General features: G+C 45.6%; 1 protein-coding gene across 1 annotated transcript in view; it reads left to right on the plus strand.

Moving 5' to 3' along the window:
- PLEKHN1 (pleckstrin homology domain containing N1) overlaps positions 1-12,960 on the plus strand; it is an 88,622-nt gene that overhangs the window by 30,287 nt on the left and 45,375 nt on the right. Inside the window, exons 3-5 of the mRNA XM_069610064.1 lie at positions 1,282-1,428; positions 2,499-2,579; positions 10,236-10,320. Of these exons, the coding sequence (XP_069466165.1) occupies positions 1,282-1,428; positions 2,499-2,579; positions 10,236-10,320 (313 nt within the window). The remainder of the gene's footprint in view (positions 1-1,281; positions 1,429-2,498; positions 2,580-10,235; positions 10,321-12,960) is intronic.

Below are 12,960 nucleotides of genomic sequence, written 5' to 3' on the forward strand. Positions count from 1 at the left end.
AAGGCCATTGAAGAGGTGTTTCAGTGTGGCGTGAGGCGAGACTATCATCCTTTCCCTTTGGCTTTCTTGAGTTTTGGGAAGTTGGCAGTCATTCATTTTCGTATTTGCATGAGGCAGGCAAGCTCAGAACATCTCATGATCTTTATCATTGGCTCATGTATATGTTGAAGAGAAGCAGTGAGATGCTTGATCTCTGAGGGACTCCGCGGATCACTGATTCAAACTGAAACATGAGCCAGTTGATTTCTGTTCTGTCTGTTACGAACAATCTCATCCACTGAGAGTGGTGTTATGGAGTCTAGTTTCTTCGAGCCTTCTGATCAGTGTACTGTGGTTAACTTGGTCAAGGGCCACTGAGATGTCAAGGAGTATGAGTGCCACGTGACGTTATCGTACTCTCATATTTTGAGGTCATCCCAGATGGAAACAGGTGCTGATTTGGTTCCTCTCATTGGTGTACAACTAACTTGTGAGTGGTTTAGCAAGTTATTAGACTCTGCATGCTCCGAGAATTGGCTGTAAACGTACCGCTCTAGAATTGTGACTGGTTACAGTATGTTGAGATAAGGAAGCCATTAGGTGTGGCTTTTGCATCGACAGTTGTGTTTTTTAGAAGTGGAATGATCTAACTACACTTGAAAGCTTTTGGTAAGATTCCTGTTTCGAGTGAGCAGTTAATTCGTTTTCGAAAATAGAGTGGTGGTGGTTCCATGCTAAGGATCACTTGGTAGATGTTTTGGGGGGGTAGGTGGTCCATCACCTAGCCGGATTTGCTAGTAAGTTACACAAATTCCATTTTAGTTTGGGTTGGACATTGGATGTCACTGCCCAGGGGGTTTCAGTGTAGCTTGCAGTTGCGTTCCTTATTGCTGTGTTGATGGCTTATCGAATGTATAACATTTTACTTATGAAATGGTTGATGAGATCATCAAATCGTTTTTGAGTACTTTGCTACAGAGTGTAGCGTCTCCCATCTAGTTAATGATTTGGTAGAGTTCTTTCTCTGGAGGAGGTTCTTTACTGATTTGTTCAGAGTAGAAATGTTTCTTTTCGTTAAAGACCTCTGCTTTGAAATGGTGGATCTGTCTTTTGTAGGAGACTTTCTCTTGAGGGTTGTAGTATTTCCTCCATATTTGTTCTCATATTCGATTTCTTTATGTGAGGGTGAACATGACACCTCAGCACTTACCTATCTACAGCAAATGTTCGTATTGCTCACCCGGCATGCCACAGCTCTCTCACTTTTCTCCCCCACTCTTCCATTCTCTCTTTACATGGCAGGATATTGTGGCTCCTGAAGACCACAAGGAGAACATGGACCAGAAATTCCTCAGCATCTTTAGGAAGGGCAAGAAGAAGACTGTGGTGAGGAACATGGGCCAGATGGTCCACTACTCCAAGGTGAAGTTCAAATTCCAGCACTGCCAGGTAAGTTGGGGGCGGGGAACCAGGTTTAGGGCAGGGTTGGACTCTAAGGAAAAGTGGTGGATGGAGGACGATGGAAAGGGAAGATTTGAGGACATTGTGGGTGATGGCAGGGTGGGATCACTAAACTCAGGGATTGATGTGGGAAAAGTGAAGGGAGGTGGTGTGGCAGAGTGGGGATCTACAACATAATCACATTCCAAAAAGGGGAAGATGGGGTACCCACCAAGGGTAGCACGGATAAGATTGGCTATGAAATGAATGACCGCAGGCATGGTAGGTGCTCAGGTGAAAGATGCCTGACTTTTCTCTGAAAAACGAGATCAGTGTTAAGTGTAAAGGGGGTCTCAGGTTTTGAAAAAGTGTCACTATATATAAGGTCTAAAAGCAGAGTTTTTGTGAACAGCAAATGCAGAAATAGTGTGCACAGGTAGGCTCATAATTGGAGATTTTGGGTCTGTGATTAATGTCTCAGATATCTTTGACAAAATCTAGGGGACTTCCCAACAGTTTACAAGTTTTCAGAAGTGTATCTTAGCTTCACTTACTTTATTGCATGGTAGAGTATTTGGCCTTTTTGATGTATGTTCTCTACTTTTATACATGTGTATTCCATGCAATACCTTCTCGGTTGAGAGTTGGATCTGGTCCCTCTTACAAAGCCCAAAATGTCCCTTTCTTTTCACTATATGATATAAATGTATTTTTTCTTTCTTTTTATCTGTTCATAAATTCAAAGTTTTCCACTAATAAGCAGCAGAGGTCTTGCCTTGAAAAAAATAGTATGGCATATTAATTGTAAATTAATATACATCCATGTGTTTCTGATATATATGAAATTAGAGTTTTATTCTTTTTTTTTGTTACTCAATGCTCACATTCTTAAAAGGTTTAATGAAAGGCAAATCATTCCACACTGAAGAATACAAGGCATAGACAGCTGTTCTCTGACCTACAGCCTCTCCAAAAACATGTTCAGAGATGCTTTGGGGTTTTTTGGGAACCGGTCCAACCGGCTGCGGCGGCCCATGCTGACACACAGTGAAATGTTTTGTAATTTGCAACCCTTGCAGGAAGTGAACGACTGCTACCTGGAGCTCTTCCAGGCACACCTGTATTTCCAGTCACGCAGCCCGAAAGGACTGACATACCAGGTAAGCGGTGTGCAATGACCCCAGTCACCTGTGCTCGCGGCACTCGGGGGCGTAGACGCAGGTGTGGAGGTATGGAGGGAGGATGAACAGGCCCGTCAGTCACAGTGTAATTTTGAATATTTTCATTGATATTGAGCATTTAGATTGCAATGCGCACTTTACCAAAACAATGGTGATATTATGGCTTGTCTCAATGGAGGAAGAGTCGGATTCAAACCTAGGACTACAAGTATGTTGTATTACCGTGTACCATGTCTAAGAACCTTTCCAGGGGCAGCATTCATGTAACCCAGAATCAAGCTTTCTTAAGCTCCTCTTTCAGCGCCTCGATGCCTAAGCGCTGCGGTGCGCTCTACAAATCTAAATAAATAAATAAATAAATAAAATGAAGGCCACACACATTAACCCACTGATCCATCTGACCGCCTACTAGGATACTCTTGCCACGACTTTGTTTTGCTGTTTCATTTAACAGTAGTGCAGCACCATATGCCATTTACATTCATAACAGAAGCCTCCCTCTATTAAATGCCAATAGCTCTTTGCAAACACAGTGCGTTTGTGGCAGTCGGGGTGGGGAGTGGGGGGGGCCTCAGGGGGGTGGGAATGTGAAAGTAGTGCAGATTCATTGCTTTTGATAACATGGACATTTAGGTGAGGTCTTGAGCCAGAGTCCCCGGTCAGCCAGCGGAGACATTTTCCACAGCTACTCTCCTCCAAGAACTTTAGGATGGGTTTTGGTCTTGGGCAAAATGTTGGGCAACATCATGTTCATCCAAGGAGTACATTACCCAAGAAAACGCCCACCAGGAGGAAAGAAAATATGAGATGCCTTGAGTTAGATGGATATAAAAATTCCATAGATTAGACCAGAAGGTAAAAGTAATTAGCAAAATGATAAGAAAAGGCGTATAAAGGAATCCTACAGAAAACCTAAAATAATGCCACAATAGGTCTGAAAACCGCCAGCAGACATTACCAAAGAAATGGGCATGTTGGTAATTGTCTTGTAGGGGAGGGGTATGAGTAAGCCAAACTGTTCTTGTCACTCGAGACCAACATTAATAATGTGCTACACAATTCAAGGTGTAACCCAACGGACCACTGGAGGGTTGCCCAATAGCTTTGGGGTCATAGATCGCACTCATGCAAATCTAATCCAAATAAGGGAATAAGGCCCACTAGCAAATATAGTAGAAACGATGTTGCAAAGGGTGCACATCTCAAGGAGGCCAAGCGGTCGAGACCCTCGTGTGGAGTTCTCAGGGGTGCTCCAGAATCCACCATCAAAATTGGACTCGGGCCCTTTGCCTTGCAACAGAAAATCCATTCCAAAATAAAGACACATAGCCGCGGAAGCAGCAAAAAATAAAACCCACACGAGAAACTGGCCCAACCAGACTAGAGGAAGGCCGGCAGGGCCACAGGTGCAGTGAAAACGACAACGGCCAGAGTTGCAGCAGCTGCGTCCTTGGCTCTGTCTGTCACGCCCCAGTACCCAGGGGGCCTCTGTGCCCCCTTCTCGGTGGGTGGGGGGCTCCGATTGCTGCCGCTGTTGTGAGAATTTCGCGCAGAGGATGTGAAGTCAAAGGCGGTGGTTGGGGGCGGGGAGTGGGTTTCTACTCTAATGCTGATTCTCCAGGCGTCAACACTCCCACCTTCTGCCTGCCCCATTACAGTGCCTCGGTTACTGCGGGTGAACTTCCCCTCTGCGGAGCGCGCTGCCTTTGATGGCCAGCGCCCCCCCCCCTATCCACCCCCGTCGCGTCACGCCCCCTCCCGCGGCTCCGTTATCATTCTAATGTCATTAGCTGTCGTGTGAAGTCATCCCCCCTTGCTCTTGCAGACTGGCGCCCGGCTCCAGTCCCTTTAAACCTCATCCCCGAATCCACTCTTTGCACATATTCCCTCCAAATCCACATCCACAAACGGGGACTCCCCACTGATTTGATTTCATCCTCCGGGCCCTGCCTTTTCCGAGGTGTTACAGCCAGCTGCTTATTATCCCCCAAACTGAGGCCCCTCCTGCCCACACATGAATTAAATATATATTTTAACGTCAAGTCCCTGCATTTTTACAGCTAAATAGATCTAAGTTAAGACGGAAAACAAGTTATTATGTCTGCATGTCTTTAAAAAAAGTCTATGGGCTCTGGAACCTGTGGCTCTTCAGATGTTTTCACAATGATTCCATGATCCCTCCATCACTGACTAGGCCTGCATGGGCTGATGGGAGTTGTAGTCCAAAAGACCTGCAGAGCTAAAGTTTTCAGAGTCCACTGAATCACAGATGGAGCCAATGCTTTCCAATCTGTCTTCCCCACAAGAATTATTTATTTATTTTTTATAACCAAATCAAATGATGCACTTAAAGCCATTTTCTCTCAAATTATGAAACTACAAAACATCGATATTGCATGCGGCTTAGCAGCGGTGCTAATGATAATAATTTAGCATTTATATAGCGCTACGAACCCTCGGGCATCTGAGCGCTGTTTACCTGCTATCGGACTGTGTTCCTGCAATAATCGGAATACTTTAAGATTCCCTATACTAGCATTCATTCTCTACATGCATTTGCCCATCAACTAATTGTGTACTTGGAAAAATAATGGCTGATATATTATGCCACTGTGGGAAAAATGCCCACCAATCCCTGTGCCAGCAAAATAACAAATAACATCAGTTTTGAGTTGAGATGTAGGCGATGTAGGGCCTGATTTACAAAAGTGTTTTTTTTTAACTTGAGATGTAGGCGATGTAGGGCCTGATATAAAGAAGTATTTTTGAAAGGGGAAATCCAATGAATAAAAGTCTTTGTAAACCTGGCCCAGGATGTGTATTACAATTCGAGCCCCAATGGCCAACCGGTAGGTTTTCATAGGTTACAATGTGAAGCGGCCTGAAGGCGACGTTAAGCATTATATAACAAGCCTACAAAATCAACCCCCATCCAGGTTCACTGGAATCCTAAGAACGGGTGCTGCCACCATGTGCCACAACATTGCCAATATATCCCAGAAGTGGGCTCAATATTTTAGGGTGTTGTCTATAATATTATGGGGTGCATCCATTAATACGAGTGCGGATAAGTACACCAAGGCACTGACAGTAAAATTAAGGTGCACGGGTTTGGCAGTGGTAAATTGAACTCTACCCTGAGCTATTGTGCTGAAGAATACCTGCTCCATACAAGGAGTTTGTTAAATGTTAATGTTAAAGGTATTTGTACCGTGGACCGTCGCCAACGGAGTTGGTCCCCAGGCGCTCTGGCGGATCTGCAAATGAGAAGGTGGGTTAGGTTAGTCAGGTGAAGAGGGAGTAGGAACGTGAGAAGGTGGTGTGCTGTTGGCAGCTTCAGTTCGGTTTACACCGTGCGCTGAGCTTTGGTGTGAATATCGGACCGATGCGAGACCTCGTGTGCTGTTGCTGCGGTTTATGTGCTGTTTGTTGTTGCGGCCACAGGGTACGACAGTGGTGCAGAGGGCACCATTAGCTCCGCCCGCTAGACGGCCAGGGAACCGTGGATGGTTCATCGGAATGCTGAAAGTCTCACTTTTAACACAGGCAGCTGCATGGGGCACTATGAGATGCTATAGGTGGCAATGGTGACCTTTAAATGATGCTGCTGGGTCTTGATTACTGCACATTCACTGCCTAATTGGTCATGATTTCTGGAGCTTTGCGAAGAAACAGATTAACCCTTAAGCGCCAGGTTATTATGCAAGTCTATGCAAAAAGGACAAGCATGCTCGTTCTTGGCACTTACTGATCAGTTACGGATGAGGAAATGGTTACTGACAGAATAACCGCCAGATGGGATACATTGTAATAATTGTCTGCTGAGCCATATTTACTTGCTGAATAAGTCTTTGTTCGGGTATACTGACTGGTGGGAATAGATGTGTGATGCGGCTTGCTCTCTGGCACCATAACTGCCTTGTTGGATATTATTTCTGGCCCAATAGCCGTTTGGTGGACGCATAAGTACTGGTGACGTATTATTTATTTATTTAATTTTAGCATTTATAGCAGCACACACAACCTAGAGGCATCTAGGTGCTAGTTACAGTGCATTAGAACAGTCTAAAGTATGAACTGAGTATGACATTGTCAACTAAATGCATTGGCAGCAGAGTGCTGCTACAGTCAAATTAGGTAGGTTGCAGGTAATATCCACTCACAGCTAAATGCTGCGTAAAGTCAAATTAGGTAGTTTGCAGGTAAAATCCATTTTGCCAAGGTGGCGTGCGCTGGCATGATCATTCTAGACCTGAGATCACATGCTTTGTCTTTACAGCTGGTGTTCTCAATCCCACGCTTTGCCCGGGACTGGCATGCACCCATAATAATAACATCATCATGCAAGATCAGAGCCTAGATGCCATGTGCTGTTGATTGATGGCAAAATAGCTTTCTGATAGGAGGCACGATACTGGCTCCATAACTACCCGATGGGGACATGTCTAATTGCGCAATACCTGTCAATGGTTGAGGCCGATTACTGGCACAATGGCCATCCAGTGGGTCGTGGCTAATTCAACAATAACTGTCTGATGGGAGACTGGTTACTGTCAGGATCAGTATTCCTTGGGGGCATGCTCAATGGCACATAAAGTGTCTGATTGGTTGTGGTTTCTGACTTAATAACTCCAGATGAAGCATGGTTACTGGCACAAAAGCAGATGGAGCTTGATTACTGGCACAGAAATCTCCCCTTTGGTTGATGACTGGCAGAATAATTGGATGACACGATAACTCATTGGGTATTATTGGTAGCACCATAGCTGCTTGATTAGGTATGAGTATTGACAAATAACTTTCTAGTGGCATATGATGCACGGCGGAGTAACTCTAATTGGAGATTAGTCACTGGCAGAATAACTACCCAGTCAGCCCAGGTGATTGCCATGATAACTGCATGATGGGGCATGCATTCTGCCACCATAACTACACGGTGAGAGCCGATTGCTGGCATGAGCGCTTTCTGATGAAGGCACCAACACGGCCACATTAACCATATGCCTGCTTCTAATTATGTACAAATCTGTTCATGGGCCCCGCACTTAACTCGCTGAATCTCCCTTCCGCTACTCTCGCTAACCCTGGTGTTCTTCAATCCTAGCCCCCTACCCGTCCCGTGTCCACCCTGTTAACACCGCTCGCTATCTCACCCGCCTTGCTCCTCACCGCTGGCACTCCCTTCCACCAAGAACAAAGAGCAGACCAGCTATAACCAGCTTCAAGATGCCCTGCAAGCCCATTCCAGACTGCCCTCTAAAGTACATTCTCGCACCAAGCTTTCCCTGGCTTCATCCTCTATAGCATAGCCCTTTTTAGCCCCCACCACTGCGTGCAATGGGCTTTATACATGCGCATTTGGTAAATAATGAAGATGTGGTGTAATGTTCCATCCTGTGTTCCCATTTCTCTCCCTCACTTCTTGGTCTATGTAACAAGCAACGTGCACTGCTCCTTCCTAAAGCACCCAGATTGCTCTGTCTGGAACATGTCTGAAATACTCTCCTCCTACTCTAAATAAGTAGAGCATCTAAACAATATATAATGCATGGCAGCCGGTGATAGCTGTATAACAATGTTCTTATTCAGGCTAGCTCTGACATCACAACTGACCCGCAAAAAGAAAATGACATCACAACTGCTCTGTAATCAGTTATTACGCTTCAGTTGTGACATCATAATGCCTTCAGCTTTTTTCCTTTATTTGGTCCCGAAACTCCTCTGTGACTTGCAACATCCTTATAGCGTACGGCCGGAGATACTTTATCCCTATAAAATCGATCGTCGCTGAAGCAAAAGCTGCAAATGGGGCTTTAGTGGCAGAATAACTTTGTGATGCAAGATGTATTCATGGTACAATAACTGACTCCTGGGGCAATACATGCAGGGTGGGGGGTGATTCCTGGCACAAACACTACTTTGTCATTGTAATTGGTTATTTATAACGCGCTTAATACCCAGAGGTTTCTAAGCACGGACCCGAGGAACGAACTCGTGTTGCTCCGTGTCATCTTGCTTACAAGGCAACCGCGTTGCCCCTGAGCTATCCTCCCGAGATTACTGAGGGAATATGTGTCAGGTGGGCACACCTGGGCATTTCCCACCGTTTCCCACTACCACGCGCCATTTTCTTGATCCACGCTTCTCGGACAAATACAGAACACATATTGGAAAATACTAGGTGTCACTTCCCTTTCCTACAGAGCTAAAATTAACTTGGAAAAATGTTGCTGATCTGATGAGTAAACCACACACATGGAAAATTACAGGCAAACAAGTCTTCAACATGAGCATCATAAAAAGGTCTTTAAAATGAGTATCACAAAACCAAAACCTTAATAGAAATGCACTGCTTTATTTGTATTGATTGGAGTTTTATTGCATGCTACATCGTGGGCATGCCCCTCCAAAGCGGAAGCACTGGACGGGGGGAGGGGAGACTGGTGGTGCATTGTACCTATCATGATTGCAGGAGAGATGGGAGTTTGGGGTCGGAACAACCTGGTCCCCTGTGCAACCGTTCGTCTGTGGTTAAGGTTTAGCCTGTGGCCTGGCACATGGTTTGTCTGGGAACCAAACTCCAAGGTTCCCAGGAGGTTAAAGTTCTGGGTGGGGTGACAAACCTTGTTAGTTGTGGGCGCTGGTAGGAAGTTGGTTGTCCAGTACTGTTGATAATTAGTCACAATCCAGTCTTGGGTTGTGGTTGTGCATTGTTATTTATTATTTTAATGCAAAATAACAATAAAGGCACATTGTGCCAAAGTCGTGAAGCAAGAAAAACAGCTGACGCGCGTTTCAACCAAAGTCTTTTTCAAGGCCAAAGAAGGTTATTGGTCAGGCTCGCGTAGGAGAGCGTAGCAGAGTGGCCCTGTATAGGGTCCTGGGAATGGGCTTAGTAGCTCATCTGAGAGCAAAGTATGTCAATTGGTGCAGGACATAATTTGCTCTCAGATAAGCTACTAAACCCATTCCCAGGACCCTATACAGGGCCACTCTGCTACACGCTCCTACGCGAGCCTTACCACTAACTTTCTTTGGCTTTGAAAAAGACTTTGGCTGAAACACGCGTCGGCTGTTTTTCTTGCTTCATGACTTTGGCACAATGTGCCTTTATTGTTATTTTGCATCCAAATAATAAATAACAATGCACAACCACAACCCAAGACTGGATTGTGACTAATTATCAACAGTACTGGACAACCAACTTCCTACCAGCGCCCACAACTAGCAAGGTTTCTCACCCGACCCAGAACTTGTACCTATCATGACTCACTAGCAGGTGGGCTTCAGGGATATCCTACCCAATATGACAATAATATTTACCAAGTACATATATGTGTACAGCGGAATGAATGAGGGCTACCTCGCTTGAACCAAATCTGAACATGCGTGCCTCAAAAATTGCCACTTTGGAGGGCGGAGGAGTGCATTCTGCTGCAGCCAAAAGCCAGAGGTGTACTTGCCTGCAGCAGGACGCAGGAGATTTCCCTGCCAATGCTGGTGTCAGTACGAGGCGACTGTCTGCCTTTTGGAGACGCCCCGGAAAGCCTTGCTAACTGTTGTGTGTGTGTGGAGGGGCAGGGGTCTTGGTGAGCATCAGCAGCTGCTAATTGCTACACGTTTGTCCACGCACAGGGGCTGCTTCCCTTGAAGGACCTCAGCATTTACAAGATGGAGACGCCCTCAGCCTCGCAGGAGGAGCACGCCTTCCGGATCGCAGGTAAGGGCAGCCCAGTCCAAAACGTATACACCCCTCTCACCCTTATCTCCAACCACACTGCACCTAGTGGCCTGCACACGTGAGCGCGTGTGTTTTGTTTGTGTGCACACATTTCCATGTTCGCTATATATAATTAGGGCACCCTGTTTCCATGTTCACTGATTTGTACACATAAATACAGACGAGAAATCAATCTGTTTTATTTGAGAAAGCAGAAAAGCAGATATATATTTCTGATTGGCTCCCCATGCTGTCAGTCACTGCAAACAGCCAACGGTATTTCAGACTGGCAACACTAACAATTGTGTGATAAATAGTTGAATAGTTCTTGAAAATGTTGACAACATATATCTGAGGTCAGCAGCCATTACAGAAGCAGCCATTTGCTATTCTGATCAAAATGGAGCTGACTTTGATGTGGAATAACCCAGTTCCATTTTTGTCCTGTAAATCTGTGCGTCTGCTTTAATAAATGCATTTTGTTCTTTCGAATAGATGCAGAAAAATACAGGTTCAAATGATCTCTTTAGATGATAAATAGTAAACGTGAATAAATGCAGATAAAATGGCACAACTTAAATATGGATAAATACAGATGGAAATGACAGAAAAATAAATACCACAAAAGCAGTAGTCTTATATATAAGGCACTCGGTGCACCATGCATTCTGCAGTCGCGTTATCCTGCACGTGAGTCCCTGATTGCCAGCAGGCATTTGTGTGGAGGAGGAGGGACTAGCTGCGGGCTTAATGGGCCATGGCAGCTCCTCTAGGAATATCCACGTGTATCCGTTATGTATCTGTGTTGTTGTATACCTCTGTAAAGTGCTCTGTTATGTATCTGTATTGTTGTATACCTCTGTAAAGTGCTCTGTTATGTATCTGTATTGTTGTATGCCTCTGTAAAGTGCTCCGTTATGTATCTGTATTGTTGTATACCTCTGTAAAGTGCTCTGTTATGTATCTGTATTGTTGTATACCTCTGTAAGGTGCTCCATTGCTTCTCGTAGCTGGGTCCGTGCTCAATAAATACCATGACAACAATAATAATGATAATAATATCCTTTGGCACCCGGATAGGCATTTGCCAAGTGTGCCCATGTGGGTGGAGGGCTGTGGTATCTCCCTTTTCGTTGGGGTTTCAGCAAGAGCAGTTTCAATTTAGGGTTTAACGGGGGTGTCTGGGGGGAGCCCTGTCACCTCAATGCCAGTTTTTACATTGCCACTCCTGCTTCAGGGGTGGTCATGTAAAAAATGATGGACAAGTTTATGCGAAAGTCCCGTCTGGGGGGTTTGAAATGCTGCCGGAGGTTCGAAAAGAGCCAGGTAAGTACTGCGCATTCATCTGCACCTGACAGGTGACACCACGCGCAGGGGACGCAGCGACATATCAAAGCGCATTATATCGTGAATCAGAAATGCACTTCCGTGCGTGACACCCACTCTCCTGGCCACCATTATGTGGGTGGCACAAATATGCCAGCCAGAAAGATTTGCTGTAGCACGTTCAGTTCCGTGAATCATGCCACCTGCAGTATGTAGGGTGACGTAACAAGTCCAAATTGCGCATGCAAGCCGGGAAATCGCTTGGGGATTGGGGCACTGCGGGTCTTGTGCACGTGCGAGCGTGACCGCGTCCTGCGTGCCTGTGGATAGTTTGTGGATGGAGTTATGTTATGAGGGATTTATAGATCACTCCTCTGCCATTTGCATGACCTCTTGGTGCTGAGGCCTGTCCAGCGTGATTTCTGATGACCTGCACTGTGGCAGGCATCTCGTGCCATATGTCTGTATGATCGGTGAAGGGTGTAGTCCTTCCCGATAGGTTGGGAAATTATAGGCACTCGTGCCTCTACAAGTTTGTTTGTTGAGGTTAATTAGGAATATCTGTGAGATTTCTGATTGGTGCTGCCATGGGTGGTTGCTAAGGGGAAAGTGGAGCTGACGCAGACTTAAATTAATGTGTGGTAGGTCAGCTGTGTATTCTTGGCAAGGTGTGCTCTCCCTCTCTTTACATCTCTCTCTGTCCCTCCCCTCTTTTACACTAGCCCACTCTCTCTGTTTGTCTCTCTCTCTCTCTCTCTCTCTCTCTACCTCTGCCTGTCTCTCTCCTATCTTCCACTCTCACCTTCTCTTTACATCTCTCTCTCGTTTTCTCTCCTTCTCTGTCATCCTATCCCTTCTATCTTCCACTCTCTCCATCGTTTACACATCTCTCTCTTCCCTCTCTCTCTTACACTCTCTCCCTCTCCCTCGCTGTTCCCTCTGTCCCCATGCCTTTCTCGCCCTCTCCCTCTCTCTCTTTCTCTCTCTCCCTCTCTCTCTCGATCTCTCCCCCATCTTCCACTCTCTCCCTCTCTTTACATCTATGTCTCTTCCCCCTCCATGTTCCTCTCTCTCTCTATGCTTACACTCTCTCTTTCTTTACCCTTCTCTTTCTCTCCCTCTCCCTTTTCCCCTCTCTCTCTCTACCGCTCTCTCCCCTCTTCCATTTTACTTTTTAATTTGATTTGTATTGTTTAGAGCGCAGACCTAACTTGAGCGGAGCAGAACACTGTACAGAGAGTGGGTAGCCGGCATTTGGGCTTTCACCTTTTAACAGTAGCACAGTACTGCGAGATCTGTGCATCCATTGGAATT

The sequence above is a fragment of the Ambystoma mexicanum genome, chromosome 8, assembly GCF_040938575.1.
Source record: "Ambystoma mexicanum isolate Mex_15411 chromosome 8, UKY_AmexF1_1, whole genome shotgun sequence".
Lineage (NCBI taxonomy): Eukaryota > Metazoa > Chordata > Amphibia > Caudata > Ambystomatidae > Ambystoma > Ambystoma mexicanum.